This window comes from Lemur catta, chromosome 23 (genome assembly GCF_020740605.2).
Source record: "Lemur catta isolate mLemCat1 chromosome 23, mLemCat1.pri, whole genome shotgun sequence".
Taxonomy (NCBI): Eukaryota; Metazoa; Chordata; class Mammalia; order Primates; family Lemuridae; genus Lemur; species Lemur catta.
Genome location: NC_059150.1, coordinates 10,792,965 through 10,820,904, shown reverse-complemented (window position 1 = coordinate 10,820,904; position 27,940 = coordinate 10,792,965). Strand labels below are relative to the sequence as shown.

At 35.3% G+C, this 27,940-nt stretch overlaps 1 protein-coding gene across 2 annotated transcripts in view; it reads right to left on the bottom strand.

Moving 5' to 3' along the window:
* DTL (denticleless E3 ubiquitin protein ligase homolog) overlaps nt 1–27,940 on the bottom strand; it is a 46,220-nt gene that overhangs the window by 12,833 nt on the left and 5,447 nt on the right. Inside the window, exons 2-13 of one of the 2 annotated variants that reach the window (XM_045536461.1) lie at nt 25,416–25,541; nt 24,675–24,773; nt 23,226–23,287; nt 23,020–23,140; nt 17,857–17,922; nt 15,939–16,051; nt 14,535–14,608; nt 13,121–13,224; nt 12,740–12,844; nt 9,657–9,769; nt 3,547–3,636; nt 718–850 (exon numbers count right to left, since the gene is read on the bottom strand). In XM_045536461.1, coding sequence (XP_045392417.1) covers nt 718–850; nt 3,547–3,636; nt 9,657–9,769; nt 12,740–12,844; nt 13,121–13,224; nt 14,535–14,608; nt 15,939–16,051; nt 17,857–17,922; nt 23,020–23,140; nt 23,226–23,287; nt 24,675–24,773; nt 25,416–25,541 — 1,206 coding nt within the window. Of the gene's footprint in view, nt 1–717; nt 851–3,546; nt 3,637–9,656; nt 9,770–12,739; nt 12,845–13,120; nt 13,225–13,304; nt 13,313–14,534; nt 14,609–15,938; nt 16,052–17,856; nt 17,923–23,019; nt 23,141–23,225; nt 23,288–24,674; nt 24,774–25,415; nt 25,542–27,940 lie in introns of those variants that run through there. The other variant, XM_045536463.1, reaches the window with a different exon arrangement.

The window sequence follows — 27,940 nt, the reverse complement described above, 5'->3', positions numbered from 1 at the left end:
ATTTTCCACTGCTATTCTCCTCCCTCCCCTTTGCCCACTCTGGCCATAGGAGCTATAGCCATGCTGGCCTCCTTGAGGAACGGAAAACATGCCAGGCCTGCCCCTACTTTAGGGCCTCTGCATTTGCTATTTTGTCTGCTTCTAAGGTTCTTCTGCAGAATATCCACATGGCTATTACTTCACGTTCTTTACTCAAATGTCATCTTTTTATTGAGGCCTCCTTGGCCTCAATAAAATTAATATAAAATTTCATCTATATAAATTCCATCTAATATAAAATTTCAATAGTACACTTTGCCATTCCCCCTTTCCTGTTTTACTTTGTTCCTAACCACTTATTTTTATTTGACGCAGTACATATTTTACTTCTTTATCTTGTTTATTGCTTCTCATACTAATATGTAAGCTCTACTTACATCTTTGGGATTTTTGATTCTTTTGTTCATTGCTGAATCTCCAGCAACTAAGAGCAGTGCCTACCACATACTGGTTGTTCAAGTAGTATTTGTTGAATGTATCCAGTACTATGTTCCAGTGCCTTGTGTAGATAAACAGCGTAGTGCTCAGGAAATATTTATCACAAAGAATGAATGCCAAGAAGATGGTACTTTTCTTCAAACACATACCAAAACAAGATCAAGTCTAGCTTACCACTCTATACTGTAGGACTAAACCAGTCAAACCATAAGAAACTTAGAAAGTTCATGATATCCTTACCTAGGCCGGCTCTCGCCTCTTTTTTCTTCTGAGAGGCCCAACCCACTGTGGAAAGTTTATCTCCTGGTTTTTCCTCGATGCCTCTATTCAAGCGCCATATTTTTAGTGTATTGTCATCAGAACAGGTAGCAATCTGAGGAGAGCCAGGAAGGGAGTTTAGAAATTTCAATCAAAGAATTACAACAAAGCAAAAAATAGATGTGTCTTAAGGGCTCGTGACCGCAGAATTATTTTTTCTGATATAACAGGATACAGAAAATGATGTCTGAAAGATCATGTGTTTTCATTCCTTGCTTTCAGGAATCATTCCAGATTTCCAATGAAGGTGACTCTCTAGTTCTTCCTTGCATACATTTTGCTGATATGTCATTTGATACCAGTAATTTTTTACCTAAAGTTCTACTATAAAACTAAGCTCATTTCATTTTGTTCTTTCAAGAAGTTAGGCAAGCCATTCTCTTTATCACCATCTATATAAATACAAAACATGTAATTAAGATATCCTTTTCACTTTCGTTCTGTTAAATGATCAGTATATATCACTAGCATTCAATTTCTACAACTATCTTCCAAATACCACATGTTCTGCTGCACTGCTAAAATCCTCTGCAAGATCAGTCTTAGCTGATGACTCTAGTAGGCCATGACAAGTAGAATGGAACCATTCCTTTTGAGATTCTTTTTCAGATAGGTAAAGGAGCAATCTGGGAAAACAACAAATTCACTAGGCTTAAAAGGAGTTAAAAATAACCTTTGCCCCTTTAAAAATATCTGACCATTCCTGATCTTGGTCTCAAGCCTTTTATGGCAGAGAAAGTCCTGCTTGAAGAGCTTGTGGCAAATGGCCACTGGTACCAGAACTGTTCCCCAGCATTTGTTTATATAATTTCTCTATTTCAGTCACTAAAGAGAAAGAAAAAAAGAATACACGTTCTCTTAAGTCTTGGCCCCCAAGAGACTGGCAGCTTTTTCCTTTCCTTACTGGGAGGCCAAAAGAAGATATACATATTTAACTGCTGAACATGAAATGCTTGGAATCCGATGGTCACGCTATAGTCTACTAATAGTTATTATTTACAGAGCACCTACTATGTATCTGGTAATTTACATTATCTTATTTAATTCTCACAATATAAAAAGGATTGTACTCAAAATACTCCCATCTGAAAAACGGGGATAAAGTTATTTGCCCAAAGTCACCACAATTAAATGGCAGAGCTAGAATTTAAGCCTAGCTTTCTCCTATTCCAAAAGTCAGACTTTTTAAAGAACAACAACAAAAACCATAGTCTACCTCCCTAATTCTAGGCTTGGGATAAAATTATTATTATTACTTTTTCTTTGAGACAGGGTCTCACTCTGTCATCTATGCTAGAGTGTAGTGGCATCATCATAGCTCACAACAGTCTTAAATTCCTGTGATCCTCCCACCTCAGCCTCCCAAGTAGCTGGGACTACAGGTACCCATCACTATGCCTGGCCTTTTTTTCTTTTTAAATAGAGATGTGGTCTCCCTATTTTGCCCAGGCTTGGTGTCAAACTCCTGGCCTCAAGGGATCCTCCCACCTCAGCCTCCCAAAGTACTAGGATTAGAGGAATGAGCCATCATACCTGGCCTGGGACAAAGTTATTTTTAAGAGACTTCTAAAAAGGTGGTCACCAGATTAATATAGTTAAATAGGTCTGCCATTTTCTTTGAATCTTTTCTTACAGGAAATAAGGATAATTAATATATGATGGTTGAAATGCATAGAGATAAGGATAATATATGATGGTTGAAAAAAAATAAAATAATTAATTGAATATTAAAAATCATTTATCTTAGTAAGTTCCACAAAGAAACAATACTCCATGTTAAAAGCTGATATTTCAGTGGAGATTACATGGAATCTCAGAGAGAAAAAAAGTAATTGGCATGTAATTATGGGTAATTAAAGTAATCTTTTTTTTTTTTTAAATAAAAAGGTCTGCCATGAAGCTGACCACAGAAATGGTAACAGGGATATAAAAATAAAGAGAAATCCACAGCAGTACTGGAAGCTAGTAGGGATGTCATGAATAGACCAGACCATGAGAAGTTTCTGGAAGATAAAAAACAGATGGGAACAATAGGCAACAAAACCTCAAAACGTCATACATGAAAGGGGAGACCTCCATAGAAGTGAGATTTCCTGTAGAACCCAGAATAACCCAAAGACCAGAGGCAATGGGAGTTGGGAGAATGAGTAAAATTTGGGCCATTATTATATGAAATTCATATATGCATACAGTTTGTTTATGTTTCTGGCCTTGCTATATTTTAGGGTTTTTTGTTTAAGTATCGCATAGTATATTCACTATAAAAAAATTAAAAGGTGGGCATACTTTCTTCTTTCCAGAGTATCTAAAACATTTCACACCTACCTCTTACATGGTTTAGCCACGGATAACATAACATGTTAAGACTTTACAGTAACCACTTTGTCAGCCATATGTGAAAACCCAAATTGGACTGTGAAGAGCATTCAAGATGTTACCTTTAATATACCACATTGGTAATACTAGAAAATGAAAAAGACTAGTTTTCACTTGAGATTGTTTATTTAGGCAAGAAATGACTCTAGGGAACCAGAAATCCATCCTTATTCCTTAGTGCATGATACCATTTTTCTACTGGTAGAGAAAAGCAGAATATGTTTGAGTAATGCTGATACAGATCCTTGATGGCCTCTAGATCTTTTAAATCTCTATTTAAACATAAACATCTACATTACTCTCAGACTAACCTTGGGCAAACCTACAAAACTGTGACCTACCTTTTAAGTCAACTATAGAGATTTATTTACAAACCTTTGTGAAGTCGGATGGACACCAGCATACAGACGTGACCTCTTGAGAATGACCCAGTAGCATAGTAGGAGGATGCCAGGGTGTGGAGACCTAGTCCAATCAAAAAGGAACAAGTCAGCAGAACAGCGTTAGGTGTCTCAGATGGAGACTTTGAATCTCCAGAATTGTGCCTTAAAGAGCTTTAGGGTTGTTACCAAAGGCCCCTAGGCTTGCCTAGTTATAGTTCAGAAAAAAGAGTTCCAATGGGCAATGAAGTATTTCTGTCACTAATCTGAGAAAACACAACAAAAATAGCCAAAATAAGTAAATAAAATAAGCTTGGACACCAGAACCATTCTTATTTCACCTAGAACTAGGCAGCTATACATATTTAAGACTGGCATTGTCCGTTACTCATTAGCTGGTAAATTTTCTGGAAGGATTAAGTTTAACGGCTAGATAGTAAACTTCAAGTGGACAACTTAGTCCTGTTTTTACTTAGCCTAGATATTTTCAGATCTCTAGTTAGCTACTTCCAGAAACACTAAATTAACTGTGAATCCTGAAGCTGTCTGAAACATGCTACTAGCTCTCTTGGGACAAGAACAGAATCTTCCCTCCAAAAGAAGACTCACTGACTCTTACCAAAATCCAAAGTTATATCCTTTCATTTTGAGTTGGATAACCTTCATTTTGAAGGAGTGTAAACTATATTTTACATGGTACTTTGGTATCCTTTGTGGAAAAAAATTTTTTCCTCCAAAAGCTTGTTAGTTTGCTTAAAGAAATTTTGAATTTTCAATTAAGTCTCATCAAATTTTAATATATTTTAATGCATGAAGAACGGTCACATTGTGCTGTGCTGCACAGGTGATTAAGAATCGTATTTTCCCACCTTTGGATGCCACCAGTAATATGCATTTGACAGCATCGTACATCTCACTGGAGAGCTGTCAATCCCTTTCACAGGCCATAGGAATTAATCAGCACAATAAGGAGTATAAACTCATGTAACTATTATTAGCACGTGTGTTTGAAAAGAATAAGGAGATTGGGGCTGACAGAAGTTATTCTCTTTTCATTTTCCTGAGGCTCTGAATCATGGCTCATTTGTATGAAGCAAGTGGAGGTGACTCTGGAAAGAATATTTGCGAGAATGACTAAGTAAACTTAATAGATTCCTCAGATTATAATTAAGAGATTTGCCACACTGATTCACAAGGTTATCCAACTCAATTATTACTACTCTTCTCTTGGGTTAAATGGCACACGTGCAATAATTTAAAAAGCAAAAGAAGACAAAGAGCAGAGTCGAATTTGCCCTGCTGAATTAACAGAAAAGGAAGCCTGTTCCACATCTCCAAAGATCTCACTTACTGCCTACTCCTACAATGCCACAGAAAACAATATAACTCATTCTTTTACAAGGTAACATATTTTAGAAATGACCTTTACCCAGCAGTCACAGAAATTCTCCTTCCTCCTCGATTTGGACAAGACCCCTCCAAATGGGATTTGGGATGGCACCAGTCTATTAAGTTTCTCTTCAGTCAAGATCCAAACAGATAGAAGCAAGTTAAAAGGGGGAGGAAATCCTCATGTCCTTTTGAGCATCCCTGGTAAGAATCCGTTATTCTCCATTGGTTACCTTGCTTGTTGCCCCTAGCTTTTCATTTCATGATACTGCCCCTTTCCTCAGTTTCTGTATCATAACACTTAGGAGAACCTGAATGTACACACCAACAATTAAAATAAATTTCAAAAAAACCCCCAAATACCAATAGAATGAAAGTACATTTTTGCATTTATCTAGAGGATCTCAGAGAAAAAAGATAAGAGACCCAACAGAAAAACTTTTAACAATTTAATAAGTATTAATAACAATGATAATAAAAGCCAGCATTTGTTGATTGAATACCATAAGCCAGGCACTTTACATATTATCAAAAGTGGGGAGAAGCTTCCTCAAAAAGTTAAACATAGAATTATATGACCCAACAATTCTACTCTTAGGTATATACCCCCAGGAGAATTGAAAACATGTTAAAACAAGAACTTATACACAAATGTTCATAGAAGCTTATTCATAATGTCAAAAAATGGAAATAATTCAAATGTCCATCAACTGATGAATGGATAAACAAAATATGGTCTATTTATACAATGGAATATTATTCAGCCATAAAAGGAATGAAGCACCAATACATGCTACAATATGGATGAACCTTGATAACATTATGCTAAGTGAAAGAAGTCAGACACAAAATGCCACATATTGTATGATTCCATTTATATGAAATGTACAGAATAGGCAAATCCATAGAGACTGTAGGTTAGCGGTTTTTGGGGGCAAGGAGGAATGGGAGAGTAATAGTTAAACTGAAGGGGGTTTCTTTCTGGTGTGATAAATGTTTGGGAACTAGATAGCAGTGACAGTTGCATAACATTGTGATTATACTAAAAACCATTTAATTGTATACTTTACAAACACTTTTTTTTTTTTTTAAGAGATGGGTCTGTAGGTGGATAGTCTCACTCTGGTGAGATCATAGCTTTCTGCAGCTCTCAAACTCCTGGGTTCCTAGATCCTCCCAAGTAGCCGGGACCATAGGCATGTGCCACCATACCCAGCTAATTTATTTTTTGTAAAAACACAGTCTCTCTATGCTGCCCAGGCTGGTCTCGAACTCCTGGGCTCAAACAATCCTCCTCCCAAAGTGATAGGACTACAGGTATGAGCCACTGCGCCTGGCTGAAATGTATACGTTAAAATGACTAAAATGGTTAATTCTATCTCAATTTTTAAAAGTGGGGGGAAGGGCAAGTTGTGGTCTAAAATGAGAAACAAATGTCTAACAACTTTTTGTGAACTTTTATGTTTTGACAGTTTAGGACTATCCTAGGGTGTAGTACTTGGTGACTAATTCAAAGAAGATTAATTTCCTCCAATGAAACTTATGTAGCTTTTAAATCCTTTACTTTTATTCAAATAAGTTTTTATTTATTACCACACTTCATTATTACATAAACACTGTCATAATTACAAGATTTCTGTTTTTAAAGTCTCCTTTCCTTTTAAGTAGGAAGGAGACTATTAATTATAAGATACATTTATACCTAAGCACTTTGGGGATGGTCAAACACAGAAGACTGTCCTGTCTTACACATTCTACTTTTTATAGAATAAAGACTTCAAGGCACAAGGAATCCCAAAGTTAAAGTTCTCAGAACTAAATGGCTCTAACCATAAAGCATTTTATGTACTTAAAACATGTGAAAAAGATCAGCACTTTTCCTCACAAAATCTCCTTACTCTGCCCAGCTGGAAACCAAGTCTAATCTTTATTCCTGCCATGAGATCATTTACACTTCCTAAAGTGTCAGGCTCAACGTTTGGCCAGTCAGCGGTAGAATGACTGTGCCAAATCAGTTTATTTATAACCACTTCAATACTATTTAGTGGCTATATCAGAAAACAGGGAAGTGGGGATGGGGTGGAAGTGGGACAATGGGTAGGAAATTAAAAAGAAAAAATATATTAAATTTTTTTAAGTCTTGGGCATCAATATCAAAGTCTAAAAATATTACATCTCCCCTTTGCTGGGCAGTAGTGAGGATTAAAAGGCCATTCTTTTCTGTCTTAAGATATAAAACTCTCTTCTTCTACTTTGTTTGCTTGTACCCCCCCTGGGCTTTTTAGCACAGAAAAAGTTGCAACACTTAAGAAGAGAATTCTGACTTTTTGAATACACAGCAGAGTTATAAGACGATCTGGATTCTCACTTTGCATGGAATTGCTTTTAAATTATCAATCTTCCTTTTTTTTAATTGTGGAAAAGAGAAATTGAGCCACCTCACTAGGCAAATTCAATTTTAGGAGGTGCAAGCTTGCCAGGCTCTCAAATATCAGAGCCTGTACACTGGGTTATGTGTGGACAGGCAGGAGAACATCACGTCTGAACCACGTCATTCAACACTGACATGTGACCCAGCCTAGGAATTCAAAAAGGGTCACCCATGTACGTGGTGGCCACTGATTGGATGTCTGAAAATGGGTTAGAAACAACAGCCAAGTGTTTCCAAGTATCTTTAGTGTGTATCTTTATTTATTTATTTTTTTAGCATGTATCTTTAAAGGGAGGATGTATGCCCTTACCTTCACTCCCTGAAACAAAATTTTAAAAGGCCTTTGTGCTAGAGAAGAGGAATTTTTAAGAATTGGAAAACTATACCCCCTACCACAATATACATATAATTATATACATAATTACATATAATTTAAAAACTGAGCTAAAATTATTTAAACAGAATGATTAATACATAAGTACTTATTTGCATAATTCTTTATTATTCTTTTGGTATGTCTAAAATTTCAGAGTATTTTTTGTTTTTACTTTAAGAAGAAAGAAACTTCTTTCTTTCTGTGGTAGGAATAAAATTCTCTAGTTAAGTTGGGAGCCAAAATAGACAAAGAAATGCAGGTAAGATAGTGTGGGAAGAAGAAATGAAAAATAAGAAGACAGCAAAATAAGAAGCACAAGATCAAATTTGAAACTCAAAATTTAAAATATAAGACAGAAGCGTAAGTGCTAGTGACACACACTGTTAAAGTTTAAAGCTAAAATAAGAAGAATCTTATAGGGAGGAAACTAGGTAAAAACTCTTATCACAAGATGAGGTCTCAAGTATATACTTTATAAGCAAATTTTCATTTAAAAAATACAATAAACAAAAGAAATGTGCTTGTGGAAAGAGGCAAGCCCAACATAAAAGCATCTTGGATAGAACAATATCTCCACCTTGTGACCCTTTAGGATAGTGTTACTACAAGCTTTTAATAAGGCAGTGTTGCATTTTTGCATCTCTAGGTATACAGAAATTACTTTTTCGGGGGGGAGTGGGAGGATAAAAAAAAAAAAAAGAAATTACTTTTTCATACTTTCCTCAGGACTGGATGAAATAAAGCTGAAGAATTATGCTTCATATTGAACAAGGTCCACCCCTGTCCTAAAACAACATTAACGGTATGACTTCCTAGAGGTTGGCAGGACTCAGAATGATAATAACTTTCTCTTGAAAAGGGATTTAATAATATCAAAACTATGGATCTATGAAGTTTTAGACATTATGACTTTAAAACCCAAAATATGTATACTATACTGGTGACAGGTACATCAAAAGCCCTGACTTCAGCATCGTACAATTCATCCATGTAACAAAAAATACTCGTACCCCCTATTTTCTATTGAAATAAAAAATAAACTCACAACTAATGGACAAGGTGAGCATTTTAGAGGGGGGAAGGGCACATCTCAAATCATGGTTGGGATGTGGCAAAGTCATAACATGTAACTGAAATGTTTGTACCTCCATAATGTCCTGAAATTAAAAAAATTTTTTAAAAACTAAAAAAAAAAAAAATAAATAAATTTTTGTTTTAAAAACTCAAAATATGTGAATGCTGATCATTTAATTCACCCATGTCAAAAACATTTATGAAGTTACAGGAAAATCTAGAAGATAACTAATTTTTAGCCACAGGTAAACAATGTCTTAATGATCTTTCTCTGAACTCCCAGAACATTTCTGTAATTAATTATTCAATCAAAAGAAATTTTTCAGTGATCAGTAAGTGCTACTTGTGTAACATTTCAGTTTTCTCCATTGGACTTCAAACAGACAGCTTTAAATTTCTCAGCTTATAGTTGTCACTTTAGAATTACTATTATTTAAAAAGCAAAAAAAAATTTATAAATTTGTGTAACAGATAGTAATGGGAAATCTATAAAATAAAAAAATTATTAAATAATGCTATTAAATATATAAAACACTAATAAAGCAAGACAAAGGTTCTTACTACCCTTTTGACTTCTCAATTTCCTGATAATCTGTGAAACAAAGAATATGAATTGTCAGTTTCTGACAAACTACAGCCATGAAAGTGTCATACAGTCTGTGACAGTATGAGGTTTCAGCTATATTAAGAGCCAAAAGAAACGTTTACTAAATATCTGATGTATGAAAAGTTAATAGTAAGTATGTATTTACATTAAACTTATCTCATATTAGAAGAAATATTTGCAAGAATAATATCTCTGTCTCACATTTGTAGGGGAAGTTTGGCAACTTACCTTCCAGATGTAGGCAGCTTCGTCACTTGAGCCACTGATTAAAAACTGGTCATCTGGACTAAGACTGGATTTTATGTAAAAGGTGGAGTTCTGGTGTCCATTGAAGATAGCCACTGCCAGAGGAAAAAACAAATTACTTGGTTCTTGGTATTTCCAGTGTTCAAATGAATAATGATAGCATGCACATTCTAACAAGTTTTATGACTACATTGCCTATTAAACCACATGGTTAAGATAGCATGCACATTCTAACAAGTTTTATGACTACATTGCCTATTAAACCACATGGTTAAGATTTATTCACCAAATAAACGGGAACTGGACTTTGGTAGAAAAATAAAGAAAACCCTTGAAAGGGGCTTTATATTAGATCCAATCTCATGAACTCAGTCTAAATATTTGGTATGGAAATGGCCATACTAAGAGAAAAAATTGTGATGAAAAACATTTTTAAAGGAAAAGAATATAGCCAATGTCCAATCTTATAGTAAAATGCCTTTTTAAGATTCCTTTCTTCTCACCTCAGAGTAGAACTTTTTCCATTATATAATATGTTGCTCTTATTTCCCCTTAGACTTCAAGCCTCTCGAAGCTAAATTTCATCTTATTCTTTCCTTACTAGACTTTATAGTGCTTTGAACAGAGTAGATTGCAAACATTTGTTCTATGAATAGGTAAAAATCAGTGAAAAGTATCATATGAATTCTGGTTAAAACTTACTAAAAGCTTATTTGGGATGTCGGAATCTTTTTAATCCAATGCTTTAAATAGGCTGAATGACAGAAGTAGCTAGTCAGGTAAACTACCATGTTCACATGTAAGACACTAGGTTTAGACTTCTCACTATCCATAGCAAAAGGGCAATTAACCCAATCTAGCACAACATGCTCTTGACAGGTTCTTCTACCTTAATGGGACCAAAACCTGAGGCCCCTGGCATAAGAACACTTCTAGGAAATACAAGAGAAAAATCTTTACTGGAGAATTTAAGATACATTTAGGCAGGAAAAAAAAAATCACACTCTCTTATCAGAGAGAGAGAGAGAGACAGAAGTATTAGTAAGGGACTTAACAGCTTTTCATAAGTTCTCAAAGAAATCTCTTCCGTGTTCTAGAATAAAACTGAAGAACTTTGTATTTATAGCTTTTAAGGAAAAAGCCACCATAGCAAATACTACCCATATCAGACATCTTTACTGTGAAAGTGAAGCAGGATATGAATCAATTCAGATATACATATTATAAACCTGCTATGATAGATAAATCCTTCCAAAATCAACAAGTTCCTTTATTATGAACACTGCTCCAAAACTGTAATTTTTTTATATTCCTCAACTCTAAACTATGAATGAAAAAAATATACACCAAATTTCCCACGATACCTATAAGTATTTATTGCCCTCTGCTGGCCTAAGGCAGGCTAGTATTAAGTACGTTGTAAATGTTTCAAATCTTGCTAAAAATCCTCCTAAAACCTATATTGGCTTTATTTTTATTTATTCATTTATTTTAAAAAATTTCTTTTAGAGATGGGATCTTGCTCTGTCACCCAGGCTGGACAACACTGGATAGCTCAGTGTAGCCTCCAACTCTGGAGCTCAAGTGATCCTCCCACCTCAACCTCCTAGGTAGCCTATATTGGCTTTAATTAGCTCAATTTAATCTTTCTTTGAAGCTCTTAAAGTGCCTGAGAGTCATTCTTATGAACATCATTTGCATGGTATAATACTGTAAATGAAAAGTATGGTAGATCAAGTATTGAGCCCAAGATCCTTTCTGAAGTTTTGAAAAAGACAAGTAATTACTGGATGTCACACACACATTTGGCTGTCATTCAATTTTTAAGGAACAAATCTATGTATCCATGTATTTACCTATGTATTTATCTATCTGAGCAAATCAAATTATTTTTAGGAGCATAGAAAAAGGTTACTAAATTATTAACAAAGTGTTTGATGGCAGAGGGACAAACTAAACTCAAGGCCCCTTTCAGTGCCATACTATAGCAAAAATTATATAGAAAGAGCTCTTGTACAACTGGTAATATAATCAGGATTAGGCTTTACCTTTTGAGGAAAGATTTTGAAAAGTCTATTTTATATCACTAAGTAAATAAGTAATTCTCCAAGTTCTGATTCCATTATGAAAAACAACAAAAGAAGTTATAAAACCTCTCCCCCTTTCCAAATACTCTTGCTCTTGTCTTGTTCAGAGAACACCAGGTCTAATCCAAAGCATTGAAATGTGATTGTGATACCATCATAAATATAAAGTCCTAGTAAGATTGTTGGGGCAATCTTTGGAAACTTCTGTAAGATCCCAGATAAAATGATCTGAGTTCTGTACTATTTTGAGATTTGTTTACCAGTACATCTTACTTTAGTGGGAGCTCTAGGGATTGCTTATGGAATTCAAAGTATTTTTGACAGATCTGTAGCTGAGGAAAAACCAGACTACTAATATGTAGCTTGCTTATGTAATTGCTAATGTTCTTAAAAATAATGTAACCCACATAATCCTCTTAAAGCATGCTTGAGAAACATGTTTCTTTTTTAAAATATCATTTATTTATTAGTGTTAAGTATCAGATTATATTTTTATATTATTGAGGAAAAAAAAAGGTACAGTTGGGGAAAGCACCTAAAGAGATAAAATGGCCTCTGTCCAACATCACAGAGGATGAGAGAGGTTGGAACTATTTTGGGTGTCTGAAAAACTCAGCCCCCTAATTTTAACTAACAGCCCCCAAAGAGGACAAAAGTTGAGCAGAACAACTTTCTCTACCCTACAGCTTATTAAATAGAAAATTGAGGTAACTCTACATATAGGCCAAGGAGCATAATTTCAGGAGACTCTCTATGAAAATAAAATTAAGTCATTATAAAGAGCAGGATTCTGTTTATTTGTAAAATCATCACAAGGAATATACACTTACAAAAATATCACATGAACTAATCAAAGATACCAGCATCCTCATATGGCTTAATAGGTTTGGTTTAGATGAAAAAAACCCTTAAATTATCACTAACAAAAAAGCCCATATTAGTTTCCTGCTAAGAAAATTTGAATGACTAATATTTTACCTGGAGAAGTCTTCAGTCCAGTCATATTGAACATGTAGATGTTGTCATCTGTGCAATTGGCAAATAAAGTAGAGCCAGTGGAATCCAAAATCAGACTTGAGTATCCTGGAAAAAGGAAACTTTAGTTAGCAGACCCTGGTGAAGGTGAGTAGATCTGAAAATAGATTATTTCACAAGAAGAATCATCAGAAATCTGATCCCAAAATACATACAAACCAAAAATATTCTGAATTTTTATCTTTTGAATGTCAAAAAGATAAAACCACATATTAGAGTTTCTCTAGTCTATGTTGTTGAAAACCAGCCTAAGTTTTTTTGTTTTTAATTTTAACAAAAACGTACATTTCCCCCAAAAGTCCTATAGTCTATGCAAAGGCTTACCTAGTTTTCGAGTGCTGCTACCTGGGTACAGGAAAGACTTGGCTGCTATGGGTTCTTGTCGATAAGCAGTATAATTCTTACGCAGATCCCATATTTTAATTATACTAAAAACCAAGGCAAAATATAGTTATTTTGTAGACTTTCTCCCAATCCCAAATAACTTCAATTATGACTTTTAATTTACCTCCTCTGGTACACTAACCAGGAACATCTCACTGGAAAACAAATTGAACTATCTTATACTATTGTCTCCAATGTCAGATTTATAATTCTGACAGAACGGAAACAGATGTGATTTGACCCAGTAATGGGTTACTGAAGTTTACTCCAAGGGAGCGGAAAAGGAAGATGAAGGTTGAGTGCTGATAGTCATTGTTTCATTGTTTTTAGAAAAAAACACTTCCTAAGCCTTTAATATTCTGAATATATCCTTTGACATCATAAGTAGCAAGCTCTATTCCTATGGTTATGTCTCTATACATAACTCCTTAAGTAATCTAGTCTAAACAATTTTCCTGTGAAATAAAGTATTTTTTCATTTCATCTATTGGTATAATTGTCATAATCCTTTAGTTCTAGTTTGCAGGCAACTTGAAAACACAAGCTTGGTATCCTTGGAAACAAACAGAATAAGCTTTTGTAGCCATTCACAAACATAACTAATAACCTTTAAATACTTCTTCAGTCTTGCCTGAGAATTTGGTTCACAGAAGGGTTTTAGCATCCAGAGGAGACAATGGAAATCCTAGTTTGGTAAACCATGATCTTTCAAATTAAAATTTTTAGAGGGAGGGATATTAAGGAGATAAAATAAGAAGAGAGCTTAAAAAGAAAGAGTCCTCATATGCAAAGAATTTATATGCTACAAAGCAACCAATCAATAAGCATCACAGACTTATTTGGAAGCCAAAAATTCAGACCAATCATAGATGGCAGGTATGCAAAAGTCATTAGGCCCTTCTATCACCAATCTAGCTATATATTACTCCCAGAAATGACAACTACATGCCCAGAATCAGATTTCCTCTTTTACGATATTCTTAAACCTGAAAAGATAAAATCCAAAGTAATAGAAATCTTGCTCCTCAAAATAAGATTCAGTAACTAAATTATATTGTATATAAGGCAAGCAAACTACTCATCCAGCTTCTTCTCTAAGATAGCAGCAGCAGCTAACACTGCTCCTATGTGCGAGACAATGTGCTAAGCATGACACATGTATTATCTCAATTAGTTTAGTAAGAGTCCTAACTAGATATTTTTCAGTGTGATCTGTAGTTCCTTTTCTCAGCTAGGATACTTGCTGTGTTGAAAGTTAAAAGTATACACATTCAATTACAATGGGACTAGGTGACTTTCCCATCTTAGCTCATAAAAGAGACATCATCAAAAGAACCAAGAAATAGATTCTTACCCATCCACAGCTCCTGCTGAGACTAATGTATTCTCATCTTGAAAGAGGACCACAGTAACACTCTGCTGGAAATCCTGATAGCACAAGAAAAGAAAAGAAGGAAATTCTATCTTGGATACCACAATCTTCACCATCAAGAGAACAAGGTGCTAAAAAATTGTTCCCCACCCCTAACTCTGAATTAGACTAAATCTTTTCTTTCCAATCATCTTAATCAGATATATATGCTGACCAGGAAGTAATTTTAGCAAGGAAATGACCTAAACATCATGAAGTTATAGCATATAGTGTTAATACTTTAACATGTACTCAAGAAACCAACTGGTGACTAAAAGATTTTACTTATCTGAGCCCACTGGGTCTACTTAGAATCAGCCCTACAAATAAGCTATGTATCCTTAGGAAACTCATTGAACTTTTCTGTGCCTATTTCATCTACAAAATGTTGCTGTCTATCCAGATTATCATATAGGATGATATAGATAGAATTATGGATAAAGGTTTGTCACATGCTCTGAAAAAGTTAAAGGGGCTCAATGGAGTTTGACCTCCTACTTGCTGTAACCTAACAAGTTATCTTAGCTCAGAACTTGATTAGATGTCTGAAATGTTACTCATTTTAACTTCATCTGGGCTCCACAGATGAAGATGAAACTGTTTCCATTCATGTCTGTGTCCTGTTCATGGTATGTAGTTTTAAGTCTTAATGTTGTAGCAAGCATACTTCCCCCAAAATATTAACTTGGGTCCTACAAACAAGAAACATTAGAAAAATTAACACACTAAAATGAGATTAATGGCAATTTCTTTTAAAGGAAAAAGATGTATTATGAGCATTGTTTGAGCTTTGACTATAAGCTACTAGAGTGGTACTATGTTCTACCCAAGTGTTTCTCAATATATTTAATATTTTGCCAAATGTTTAAAAACTGTACAAAAAACTCACATCTTTTCTGTAGTTTGTATTATGAAAACAATGGATTCCTTCTTTATAGAAAACTATATCATAGTACTTAATATGCTTCTTCAAACTACTCCTCCCCCACTTTTCCTAATGAATCACATCGCATTATAGGAATGTGTGTGTGTATATATGTGTGTGTGTATATATATATATGTATATATAGAACGAGAGAGAGAGCGCACATGCGATATCTCTAGGGATGAAACTTGAGAATCGGGAAGCTGAATTTTTAACATGCTCTCCAGGTAACACCAAAGCACACTGGAGTTTGAGAACCACTACTGTAGGTACTGAGTAAGCAATAAACCACTGATATCAAAAGTAAATGAAAATTCTCATTCACCTAATCAATAGCTCCCATTTTATGGTCAACAAATTTCCTAAAATGATATTCCATCCTGTTAAGATCTACACACATGTATATCTCTGTAAAACCTTACCACAGAAGGAGCAAGTCCTTTCGAATTCTGTTTCTTCTTGGGTTTTGAAGGGGTTTGCTTGTCTGAGGTATTATGAGCTCCACTGATTTGATTCACTTGCCTGTAAAATCCATCTGAAAGATATTCCAAGGAAATTGATTTAGGCTTCAAAACTCTGATCTCATGCTGAAAGTAACTTTTGTGTATAAGAACTCAATATTAAGTAATTTTTGACCAGATTAGTGAAATTAGAAACAAGAAAAGCCAGCTGCACTGTATTTCTTATGGTAAGATTATAATGTATAAAAAATAAGTACACAGATGTTTACAGCAGTTTTATTCATAATTGCCAAAACTTGGAAGCAACCAAGATGCTCTTCAGCAGGTGAATGGATAAACTGTGGCACATCCAGACAATGGAAGATTATTTAGTGCTAAAAAGAAAAGAGCTTGATAAAGCCATAAAAAGACATGGAGGAAACTTAAATGAGTATTACCAAATGAAAGAAACCAGTTGAAAAGGCCACATACTGTATGGCTACAACTATATGACATTCTGAAAAAGGCAAAAACATGGAGACAGTGAAAAGGTCAGTAGTTTCCAGGGATTAGTGAGGAGGTAGGGATGAGTAAGTGGAGCACAAAGGATTTTTAGTGCAGTAAAACTATTCTGTATGATACTACAATGGTGGACACATGTCATTATACATTTGTCAATATCTATATTATATATAACACCAAGAGTGAACCTTAATGTAAACCATAAACTGTGGGTGATAATGATGTGTCAGTGTAGGTTCATCAACTGTTAACAAATGTACCACTTGGGTGTACAGGATATTGTCAGCTGGGGAGGCTGTGCATGTGTGGGGCAGCAGGTATACGGGAACCCTCTCTGCTCAATTTTTCTGTGAGCCTAAAACAACTCTACAAAACAAAGTCTACTAAAATTTTTTAACAATAATTTATTGTGTATTTTAAAACAGCTAGATGAGAAGAATTGCAATGGTCCCAATACAAAGATAAATGTTTGAGGTGATGGATATTTCAGTTACCCTGATTTGATCATCATACATTGTATACATGCATGAAAATATCACATGTACCCTAAAAATATGTACAACTATGATACAGCAATAAAAAAGTACACATGCTAAAATTTTTGTTTTCCTAAATAAATTAATTAATTAAAAATAAACAGGGAGATGATCACCACTTTCACTTAATGGTACCATGAGACAGCATGAGCTATGTTTAATCTAATTCTTTAAAACCAAAAAAAAAATTTTTTTTTTTTTTTTTTTTTTTGAGACAGAGTCTCGCTTTGTTGCTCAGGCTAGAGTGAGTGCCGTGGCATCAGCCTCACTCACAGCAAGCTCACACTCCTGGGCTTGAGCAATCCTACTGCCTCAGCCTCCTGAGTAGCTGGGACTACAGGCATGCGCCACCATGCCCGGCTAATTTTTTCTATATATATATTTTTTTAGTTGGCCAGATAATTTCTTTCTATTTTTAGTAGAGACAGGGTCTCGCTCTTGCTTAGCCTGGTCTTGAACTCCTGATCTCAAGCCATCCACCCACCTCAGCCTCTCAGAGTGCTAGTATTACAGGCGTGAGCCACCCTGCCCAGCCAAATTCTTTAAAACCAAAAAAATTTAAATTAAAAAATGCTAGTGTGCCTATGTATCAATATTTTTAATTCAATCAATAATGTAGGTAAATGGCATTATAATTCAGAAGACAATATGAGGTAAATATGTGAGTATAATACTTGCAGTGAGAACTAAGATCCTGAGAACTGGAACAGTAAGCGGAAGTGCCGAATTATGAGCAATTGCCCCCTAGTGGTAATCAGATGAAATCACCAACACTTTCACTCAAAATAATTTAAGTATGGAGTGATCCCACATCTGTCAAAATTAAAACAGAACTAGAGTACCTTTTTTGTTGCACCTGGTGTCCCAGACCATAATGTTACCATCTCTTCCACCTGTACAGAACACAGCTGCAAGGAAATAAATAGTTTATCAAGAGGTTAACAAAACCTGACATTGACACATATATTTCAATTTAAATTTCCAGAGTATCTCTTATGTGCTAGGTACCATATTTGGCACTGGAGATTAAAAATTTAAAAACATACGGCTCAATAACAAATACAGAAACCAGCTATGAAGAGAAGAGATTACAAAGTGCTCAAGATGCTTATGCTGAACAAAAACTTTATAGAATCATCCTTCTATAAATTTTCTTAAAACCACATAAAATACTTTATATAGTATAGTAAGAATGATAAACAAGCATTAGTCAAAACATACTGAGTGCTTACTATTCTACATGCTTTAGATAAATTATCTCAATCCTTGCTATCAACTTTATTAGGTAGGTGTTATTCTCCCCATTTTACACACAGATGACAAAACTAAGGCACAGAGAGGCTAAGTAACTCGCAAAGGTATTCTGGGCAGTGTGAATCCAGAGCCTATACTCCAAACCTCTAAGCTGCATTGTTTTAGCATAAATATATGAGCCAGATCTATATGAAATTTGTGAAAGGGGTTATTTCTGGGGATAGGAGGAGGGCAATGGGATTGGAGAAGGGAATATAGGAGAACTTTATTCTTTAAAATTAAGCCAAAAAAACCACCACTCTGCTTCTTATATGAAAGAGTGAGCACTTAAACTGATCCACCTGCATTAGCTATAAACTGGACAAAATACAAAAACGACTACCAGAGGACTCTGTGGAAACTGTACAAAAAAACATGCAATTTTCGGAGGGGAGTCAACACCTTTAGTAAATGATTGGCCCTGGGTAAGTTACTGGAGCTTTTTGTGGTTCTATGTTGAGGGCAGCAACAGCTGCAGCATTAATACCAGGCAGCTAAAATATCAATAGAAAAATCTGCTATCTTTTAAGCCAGAGGAACCAGGAAAAGAAGACTGGGAAGAACAAGAGCTGTCAGAGAGTGAGGGAGTGGGGGGATCCTGATGACAGCCAAAGGAAAGGAACCTCTAATTTTGTGTTTAAACTCAGTCCAAGTCTCTAGCTGGCCCAAAAACCATATGTGCAAGAGAAAACCGAAAGCAGCTTTCGACTGAGGCTTAAACTAAAGAAATGATTAAGATACGACCCACTACCCTACTGTAGGTGTGACAGTCTACAATGGAGTCTAAAGGAGTTAACTGCCTGTTAAACAGAGACATTAACTATTTTCTAAGCAATATAACAGAATCCAGAACCCAACATACCATTCACAATGCCCAAGATATAATCTTAGTAGACATGCAGAGAGCCTGGAAAGTTACTTATTTTCAAGGGAAAAGAAATCAACAGAAGCCAACCCCAAAATAATCCAGATGTTGATTTATCAAAGTTGTAAAGCAAATTAAAACTATGTCAGATGAGGGAAATATACACTTGTAATTAATGAAAAGACAATAAATCTCAACAGAAAAACAAAATTTATTTTAAAAAATGGAAATTTTAGTACTAAGAAACACAACATGTGAAATGACAAAAATTCACAGGATAGGCTTAAGAACAGAAAGGAGAGAACAGAGAAAGTTACCTTGAATACAGATCAATAGAAATCATTCCATTTGAAGAAGAGAGAGAGAATTAAGATCGAATATTATGCTAAGTGAAAGAAGCCAGTTACAGAAGACCATATATTGTACCATTCCATTTATATGCATGTGTAAAATAGGCAAGTCTACAGAGATAGAAATTAGTCCAGTAGTTATACAGGATTGGGGGAAATGGGTGAAAAGTACTCCTAATGGACTCAAATATCTTTTGGGGGCTGATAATGGGTAAATTTTATGGTATATTCATTGTATCTTAAGAAAATTTAAGAAAACAGAACCTCAAGGACTCATGGGATAATTTTGAAAGGTCAAATATGAGTAATTGAAAAAAAAATATATATATATGAGTAATTCAAGTACCAGAAGAAGGTGAGGGGAAGGAATATAAATGAATTAGGCAGAAAAATAAGAAATGGTAGGAAATTTCCCAACTCAGTGAAACATAAATTTACAAATTCAAACAGCTCAATAAGCTTCAAACAGGACAACTTTGAAGGGAACCCTGACTATACACACCATAGTCAAACTGCTGGAAACCAAAGAGAGAAAAATCGTGAAAGCAAGTCAGGAAAAACAACATATATACAGGGAAATAACTTGAATGATCACAGAATTCTCAATGAAAACCATGGATGACAATGGAATAACATCTTCAGGTAATGAAAAGAAAAAAAAAAGCTGTCTATCCAGAATTTTATATCCAACAAAAATATTCACAAATGGCAATGAAATAAGAACATTTTCAGATAAAGGAAAATAAAGGTAACTTATTACCACCAGACTTGCACTAGAAGAAATGTTAAGCGAAGTTCTTCAGGGAAACGATACCAGAGGAAAGGATAAAGATGGTATTGCTGGAGAGGGGGGTGGATCATGAGTTCAGTTTTGGATATGTTGAATTTGAGGTGCTTACAGACAGGTTAAGACTAGAAATCTAGACCCAGGTCAATGCAAGTAGAGTGAAAAACAAAACAAAACAAAATAAAACTGGTATGGATGAAACTGTTCAAGGAGAAGGTACAGAGTATAGACTGAAAGTAAAAAAGGTCACACACCAAATCCTGGGTCTTGCCAACACTTTCAGCTAGGTAAAGAAGTGTGATACACACAAGCAACTATGAAGGACGAAACCGAAAGACAAGGAGAACCAGAAGGGAGTGGTATCACAAATTCAAAGGAAGAAAAAAATTTTTGTGAAATTTTATAAATGGCCAGAAGTATCAAATATTATACAAGTAGAAGAAAAGGCCTGAAAAGTTTCATGGTTTCTGACAATTAGATCATTAACAACCTTAGCAAGGGTGATTTCAGGAAGAGTTAGATGTAGAAAATAGATTGAATAAAGTTGAGATGAAGAAATTTAATCAGCTTTTGATTACTCTTAAGAAACTTAAGAGGAGATAGGAAATAAGAAAGGATAACAGCTAAAAAGAGAACACAGGGTTAAGATGTTTTGGGGGATAGGCCACAGACATTTTTGAGTCTTTCCTAAGGTGAAACAGCCAACAGAGAGGGAGAGCTTGAAGATACAGTAACTGTGTGGATACAAGAATGGCATAAAGTCTTAGCGGAAGATCAAGAATGTTTCTCAACCTTAGCTGCATGTTGGAATCCCTTGAGGAGCTTTAAAAAAAAATAAAGACTTGGCCCCCCTCCCAGAGATTCTTATTTAGTTGATATTTTGAAAAACCTCTTCAGGTGACTAATGTAGAGTCAGGGTTGAGAACCAGTGACCTAGGAGGAAGGGGTGGCCTTAAACTGAAGAATGAATAATGAGAAAGAAGGTGCAAATATACATAAGTTTGTGGTAGAGGAAACAGAAATAAATTTATAATCAATTTTAATTATCTACTAGAAGTTCTTAAGAATATTTGTGTCCTGCCTATGTAGGGCTGAAAGAACTGGACCAATGATCTTTTCAACCATGCTACCTACAGAAAAACCCACAAAACACTAAGCATTTATATGATTCTTAATTTTTTTAATGCATTCATATCTCACTTCACTTTTATGTTTATAACGTTTTTGTGAGCTAAACAGAATAGATATTAATCTCATTAAATCAGGAATTGAAGGCCCAGGGAGGTAAAAATGACTTTGTCCAAGAGTCCAGAATAAAACACAGGGCTTCTATGTATGGTTGTAAAAGTGTGCCCAACAAAAGGCATATGGCTCGAGGGAGTGAGTGGGGCTAAAATCTAGTCTGTTTCACCAACCAAACCATGGGGCCTTGGAGGCAATACCCAACCAGACTAATTCACACTAGGGCACCTATGGACTAGTGAAAGCCATGATAAAAGCCACTTGCCCCAATTTCTAACCCAGTGCTTTTTCTACTAGACCACATTGACATAGATTGATTTCTATGCACAGAGCTTTAAAAGTTAAACAAAGGGACCAAAAGATACGGTGTTTTCCTTTTCTATTACCCTTTAAATTTTCATAATCTTAAATTACTTTTATAAACTCAGAGTTAAGAGACACAGAAGTATAGAAAACTGGAACACAAGCATACCTAACTTTATAATTAGAAGGGTCAATGAAAGTTACTCAGAGATTAAAAATCACACCACATATTTCCTCTTCAAGGTTCCAGTCTCAACAGCAACCACAATAGATTAAAACTGACTTTTTAAAAAGTCCAAACCACCTCAACAACTCAGTTTAATATTCCTGAGTGCTCAGGTGAATAAATGTAAATATTCCTTTTTAAAATATGGTATTTTTTAATGATAAAGGAAATTGTAATATTTGTTTATATTACTTTTGAGATTAAAGTCAGATTAATTCAAAGACTTTTTTTAGATAAATGTCTATTGGTTTATTTTTAAAAGTTTATTTAGTGAGAAACAAATGGAGGAAAGAGAAGAATCAGACAAAAAACCAGAAAGGAAGAGCTCATTCAGACACCCCTGCTAAGTTTTCCCCTAGCTGCTACAGTAATGTTCTCGGTTATATCACTCTTTAAATCTTCCTTTTCCACCATAACGGTAAAATAAATTTAGGAAAATAAATTGTGAGTGAATAATAGTTAAGAACATACTAGGAAATTGGGCCATTTAAACTAATTACGTAAATTTTTAGGTAGAGAACCATGTTCAGTTTCTCAGGTTTCTTACCAGCCTCACACCCCATTTAGATTTTACAATTAGAGTTAAAGTAACTCTATCGTACAGAGTTAACGAGTGCCCAGCACAAGGTTTTAACTTCAATGAACAATCAAAGTTGAATAGAGGTATTGCAGCTGTTTATAAATTTTTACTTTATCTGCAAGGTTATAGAAAAAAATTCCCTGAACACTCTTGACTTTCAGGGAGAAGCTGGAGATCATGTCCATAGAATGTGCCCCAAACCAACATAATTCCATTAAGATTTTCAGTCATATTAGAATTTCAATCATCTGTATAGGTAAAGAAGCAACTTTGACAGGGGAAAGGAGAGAAACAATTACAGTTTCTTATTTCTCTACCATAAAGAAGGTTAAGAAGAAAGAGGGTAACTACCAACCAACCTTTCTCAAACTTAGAAAAGGCAACCGACTTGAGGCTGCATTGATGACCTTTGCACGTTCCAATCAGCTCACCAGCTTTTACATCCCAAAATTTGGCTGTTTGATCACCTGCTGCTGTAACCTTTCAAAAATAAGGTAGCACAGTTTAATAAAGCAACCCTGTACCAGTTATTTACCCAGATCCCAATGAAATAAAAGTCACTTACAAGTTTAAGTTCACCAGGGACCCAGGCCAGGTCAAAGACAGCATTACAGTGAGCCATCCATTCTAAACAAAGAAAATGGTAAATGAAATGTCTAGACTGTGTTCTCTAGTAGCCGTATCAACAGCAGTTTAAATGCTTTGAAAGCTGTAAAGATCAGCGGTCCATGGGCCGAGAATTTGTAGACTCATAGACATTACACATTCCCTTCATTACCACATTTGAGAACTACCATCTGATGTTAAATTCCTTTCCATGATTTGACTGGTAATATATTCTCTAAAATGAAATCTTTCTGAAACAGTTTCCAGTTCAAAAAGCTTCATGATGCTCTCTAGAGTCTAAAATACTTTAGCTGGACATTCAAAGTCCTACATGCTTTGGGCTTTGTTGCAAGGCTCATCTCTCACTGTTCTCCATGTATCTTATTCCAACCAAACTGGATCACTCCCTATTTTCTTATTATATCCTATGCTTTCCTATCTCTAAGGCTTTGCCAATGCTTTTCCCTCCACCTGAAGAGCCTTCTTTCATCTCCATTGGTCTAAATATCACACTCCAACTCAAATGCCTTACTCTTCATAAAAAATTTTCCTAGCCTTCTTTACTACATGAGAGCTTTCTCTTTGATACTTGTGGAGTTTTCTTTGTATTTCTACATCAGTTATAGTCTTTGCTTTATTTTAGTTATCTCAACACTTTACTGACTAGTTCCCAATGATCAGTTTCTTAAGGTCAGCAGAACTTTGCTTTATAGATGGAAGATGCTACATCAATATAAATATTTTAAAGCAATGCTTACACATTAAGTGTAAAAGATTTAACTTTTTAAAAGAAATATTTTTAATCCTACAATGTATTTTTCTTAACTTTTAGTAAAGGCATTGTCATAGTTAACAGTTATTGGCAGACAGGCAGTCCACCATTTACATTTAACCTGATCCCTAAAAAGAGAAGTACACATAATTGGGAATGTGCTATAGTTTGGATGTCTGTCCCTCCAAATCTCATGTTGAAATTTCATCCCCAGTGTTGGAGGTGGGGCCTAATGGGAGGTGTTTGGGTCATGGGGATGGACCCCTCATGAATAAATTAATGTCCTTACTGGGGTGGGAGTGTGTTCTTACTCTATTAGTTCATTCAAGACAAGAGCCTGACACCACCCTGCCCCTCTTTTTCTTTCTCTCCTGTCAAGTGGTCTCTGTACACGTGGGCTCCCCTTCACCTTCTGCCATGAGTGGAGGCAGTCTGAGGCCCTCACCAGATGCCCAATCTTCCAGCCAGCAGAATCATGAGGCAAATAAATCTTCCTTTTTCTTTATAAATTACCCAGTCTCAGATATTCCTTTATGGCAACATAAAACAGATGAAGAATGTATTTAAATAAAAATTTACTGGAGAATCTGTGAATTAAAAATAATGTTAAAACAAAAATTATAGACCTGTACTCACCTTTGAAGCACTTCTTTCTGTAAGTTTGTGATTCTGTGTTATATAATCTAACAAAGCCTTCTTCGTTAGCAACTGCTAGTATATGTTCCATATTGGGAGCTAAGTAAGAAATGAAGAATAAAATATATAGAATAACACAAAAATTTTTAAGATGACTCAAAACACCAAAATTATCTTCAGATAATCTCTTATTTAGAGAAGGGCTAAATCAGGGGTAGTCCTCAACCAAAAGAAGGGTGGTACTGGCCAATAGCAAATGAAGGCCTATATGATGATATAGGCCACCAGCAGGCTGAGTCTATCAATTTTAAATTTCCTTTTCACAACCTTTCACCTTCCCTTTCTTAATCTATTAGGAGTAGGGACAAGTACTCCCATTTCTGCTCATATATTACCCTCTTAGTCACAGGAAGAGATATTAATATATTCAGCCAGACCAAAAGGAGTATTTACTGGGTAAAACAGTTTTCATAGTGGCTGAACTTTTGCAACCCTTTCCTTATCAGTTCAAAAAAGATGGTGCTATAATAGTCCAATGCTACAGAGGAAATATACAATTATGCGAATGCATACAGATTAAGAAAGGTCTATTTTATAAATCAGAAGAGAACAGTTATCCGAAAAACTCTAACATCTACCTAACTTACTTTTCTTTGAAAGGAAGACACCCAGTATATTTTCCCTCTACGTGTGAAATGGATCACTTCTGTCCAAGCCTAGCCTAGAGAGTAGTTCTCTTACCAGAAGAGAAGGTGCATCCAAAAGGAGGAACTGGGACTCCTGTTTCTCCATAAGAAGTGTGCTCATCATTATTGCTGCACTGATAACCAGTTAGAAGGGACTGTAGAGGGTACTGCGAAGACCATCCTAAAACAAGACAATTCCTTACAGAATTCCAATATAGCATCACGTTTCAGCATTTTAAACAAATGCAGAGGTAAATATTTGTTCTTAAAAAGTTTTAGATATTTAATGTAGATCTATTCACAACCTATGGTCCTGATATTTTCTTAAGGGGTCCTAAGGAAAAAATGAAAGAACACTCCCAGCTTCTAGTGAGGTATAGCTTTGGGCTGACCATCTTAAATGGAGACTCTTGCCAGTACATTAAGATTGGAAGAAACAAGTGGCCTTTGTACATTAAGAAAGATCTCACTCCTTCTCCCACCAAAGAGACAACCACAGAAGCATCAACATTAAAACTACCATTCCCTTCAACTAAAATTTTTTAATCTTGTTGGAGTTTCTATATCAACATTACTATAAATTCTTAAGTTACTAGCAAAATCCAGTGGTCAAAGAGTTAAAACAAATAATATATGTCAATGTACCTGATATAGCCAGTAACATATTCACTAAATATTGTTTACTTCCTTTTTCCTTCATGGTGTTGAAATTCTAGAATTCTAAAATGTCAATAGTATCTTAAAGTATTTATACCTACAGTATAAATACCTTCAGATACCTACAGTATCTGAAAGATTGTAGTTTCTTAAAGTATATTAGAGTAATTTTAAACCAAAGCGTTAATATACCTACCCCTAGAAGACATTCAGTTAGCCCTGGATAGTAGTTATAGGGTCATGGAGGAGGTCTTGAAAGATGAGTAAATTTTCACTGAATTTAGAACAGAGAATAGGAAATTCAGGGTGGAGGGAAAGTTTATTCTGCGTGGGTCAGAGACCTAATGTGAACTATGGTCCCAAATAGTAAGTCATCTTCAGAAATTTGTTTTTATCACATTGATATGTAGGTCAACACATTCTAAATATATATAAAAAAGTTCATTCAACAAAAAATTACTGAAAACCAAATTTTCATTAAACATTGGAGGAAACAATGAGTTTGTAATCTATTGAGAGCTGTCTAAATAATTAACAAACTCACATTTTAAGGGACTTTGAATTCTTACTTTTCAGCAAAACTACTGTTTAGAGAAGATATCTTAGCCTGACATAACCTCAGACAAATCTAGTTTTGGAGGTTCACAGAGATAACATGAGGAATGAACAGATAGGAGGCAAAGAAATTTAATCCAGATTTAGTAACTACTTCTAGGGGCATTATCTCATAATTTCAATGTCAGATATCATTGTAAATAAAATGTTACAGACCACCAAAAGAGGAATGCAGTAATTATGTTGAGTTTACAAATATTCATCTACAGCTGTGGTTCCCAACCCCCAGCCCCTGGCCCACACAGCAGGAGTTGAACAGCAGCCAGCCAAGGAAGCTTCCTCTGCATTTACAGCCAGCCCTCCCCTATACCTTGCATCACTTAAGCTCCTCCTCCTGTCAGATCAGTGGTGGCATTCTAACTGGAGCCTGAACCCAAACCCTACTGTAAACTGTGCATGGGACGGATCTAGGCGGCACTCCTTATGAGAATCTAATGCCTGATGACCTGAGATGGAGCTGAGTTGGTGATGCTAGTGCTAGGAAGCGGCTGCAAATACAGATTATCATTAACAGAGAGGTTTGACTGCACAATAAATGTAATGCTCTTGAATCATCCTGAAATGATGATTCCACACCCCAGTCTGTGGAAAAATTGTCTTTCATGAAACTGGTCCTTGGTGCCAAAAAGGTTGAGGACTGCTTATCTACAAAATAAGTCTAAAACCAAAAGTCTCTGTTCTAATGTTATGCAAATGTACACCTGTGGTTTGAAATTTTTAAAAAAGTCTGATGACTGCAACTTACAAATTCAAAAGGAATCTTGAACAACCAGATGATATGCTCTGGAAAACCTAATTTTTTGCAATTAAACAGTGACTCTTCAACTCTGCCTCATTGCCTACATCTAATATCCAAACACTGATGAATGGTTAGTGACCAATCCCTGCCTACCCCTCCAATTCTGCAGTCCCTATAACAAATACTTCATTGATGAGACACCTTAAGCTACTTTTGGATCCTTATTTTGCTACGAATATGAACCTATGTCCTGAACATCAACCTGTAATGCTGTAATGCTTTCCTCCACAGCACATTTGGAAAAGCCCATTATTACCTCAATGTACAACTTGCGGCCCTAGAGTTACACACAAATTTTCCAAGCAGTATACAAAGACATGAGAGTTTTCAGAGAATCAATTTCCAGATACAGTAGTTCCCCTTTATCCACAGTTTTGCTTTCTACGGTTTCAGTTACCTGTGGTCCACTGTGGTCTGAAAATACTAAATGGAAAATTCCAGAAACAAACAATTCATGAATTTTAAATTGCCACTTTGAGAACCAGGAAAATCTCACACTGTCTCCCTCC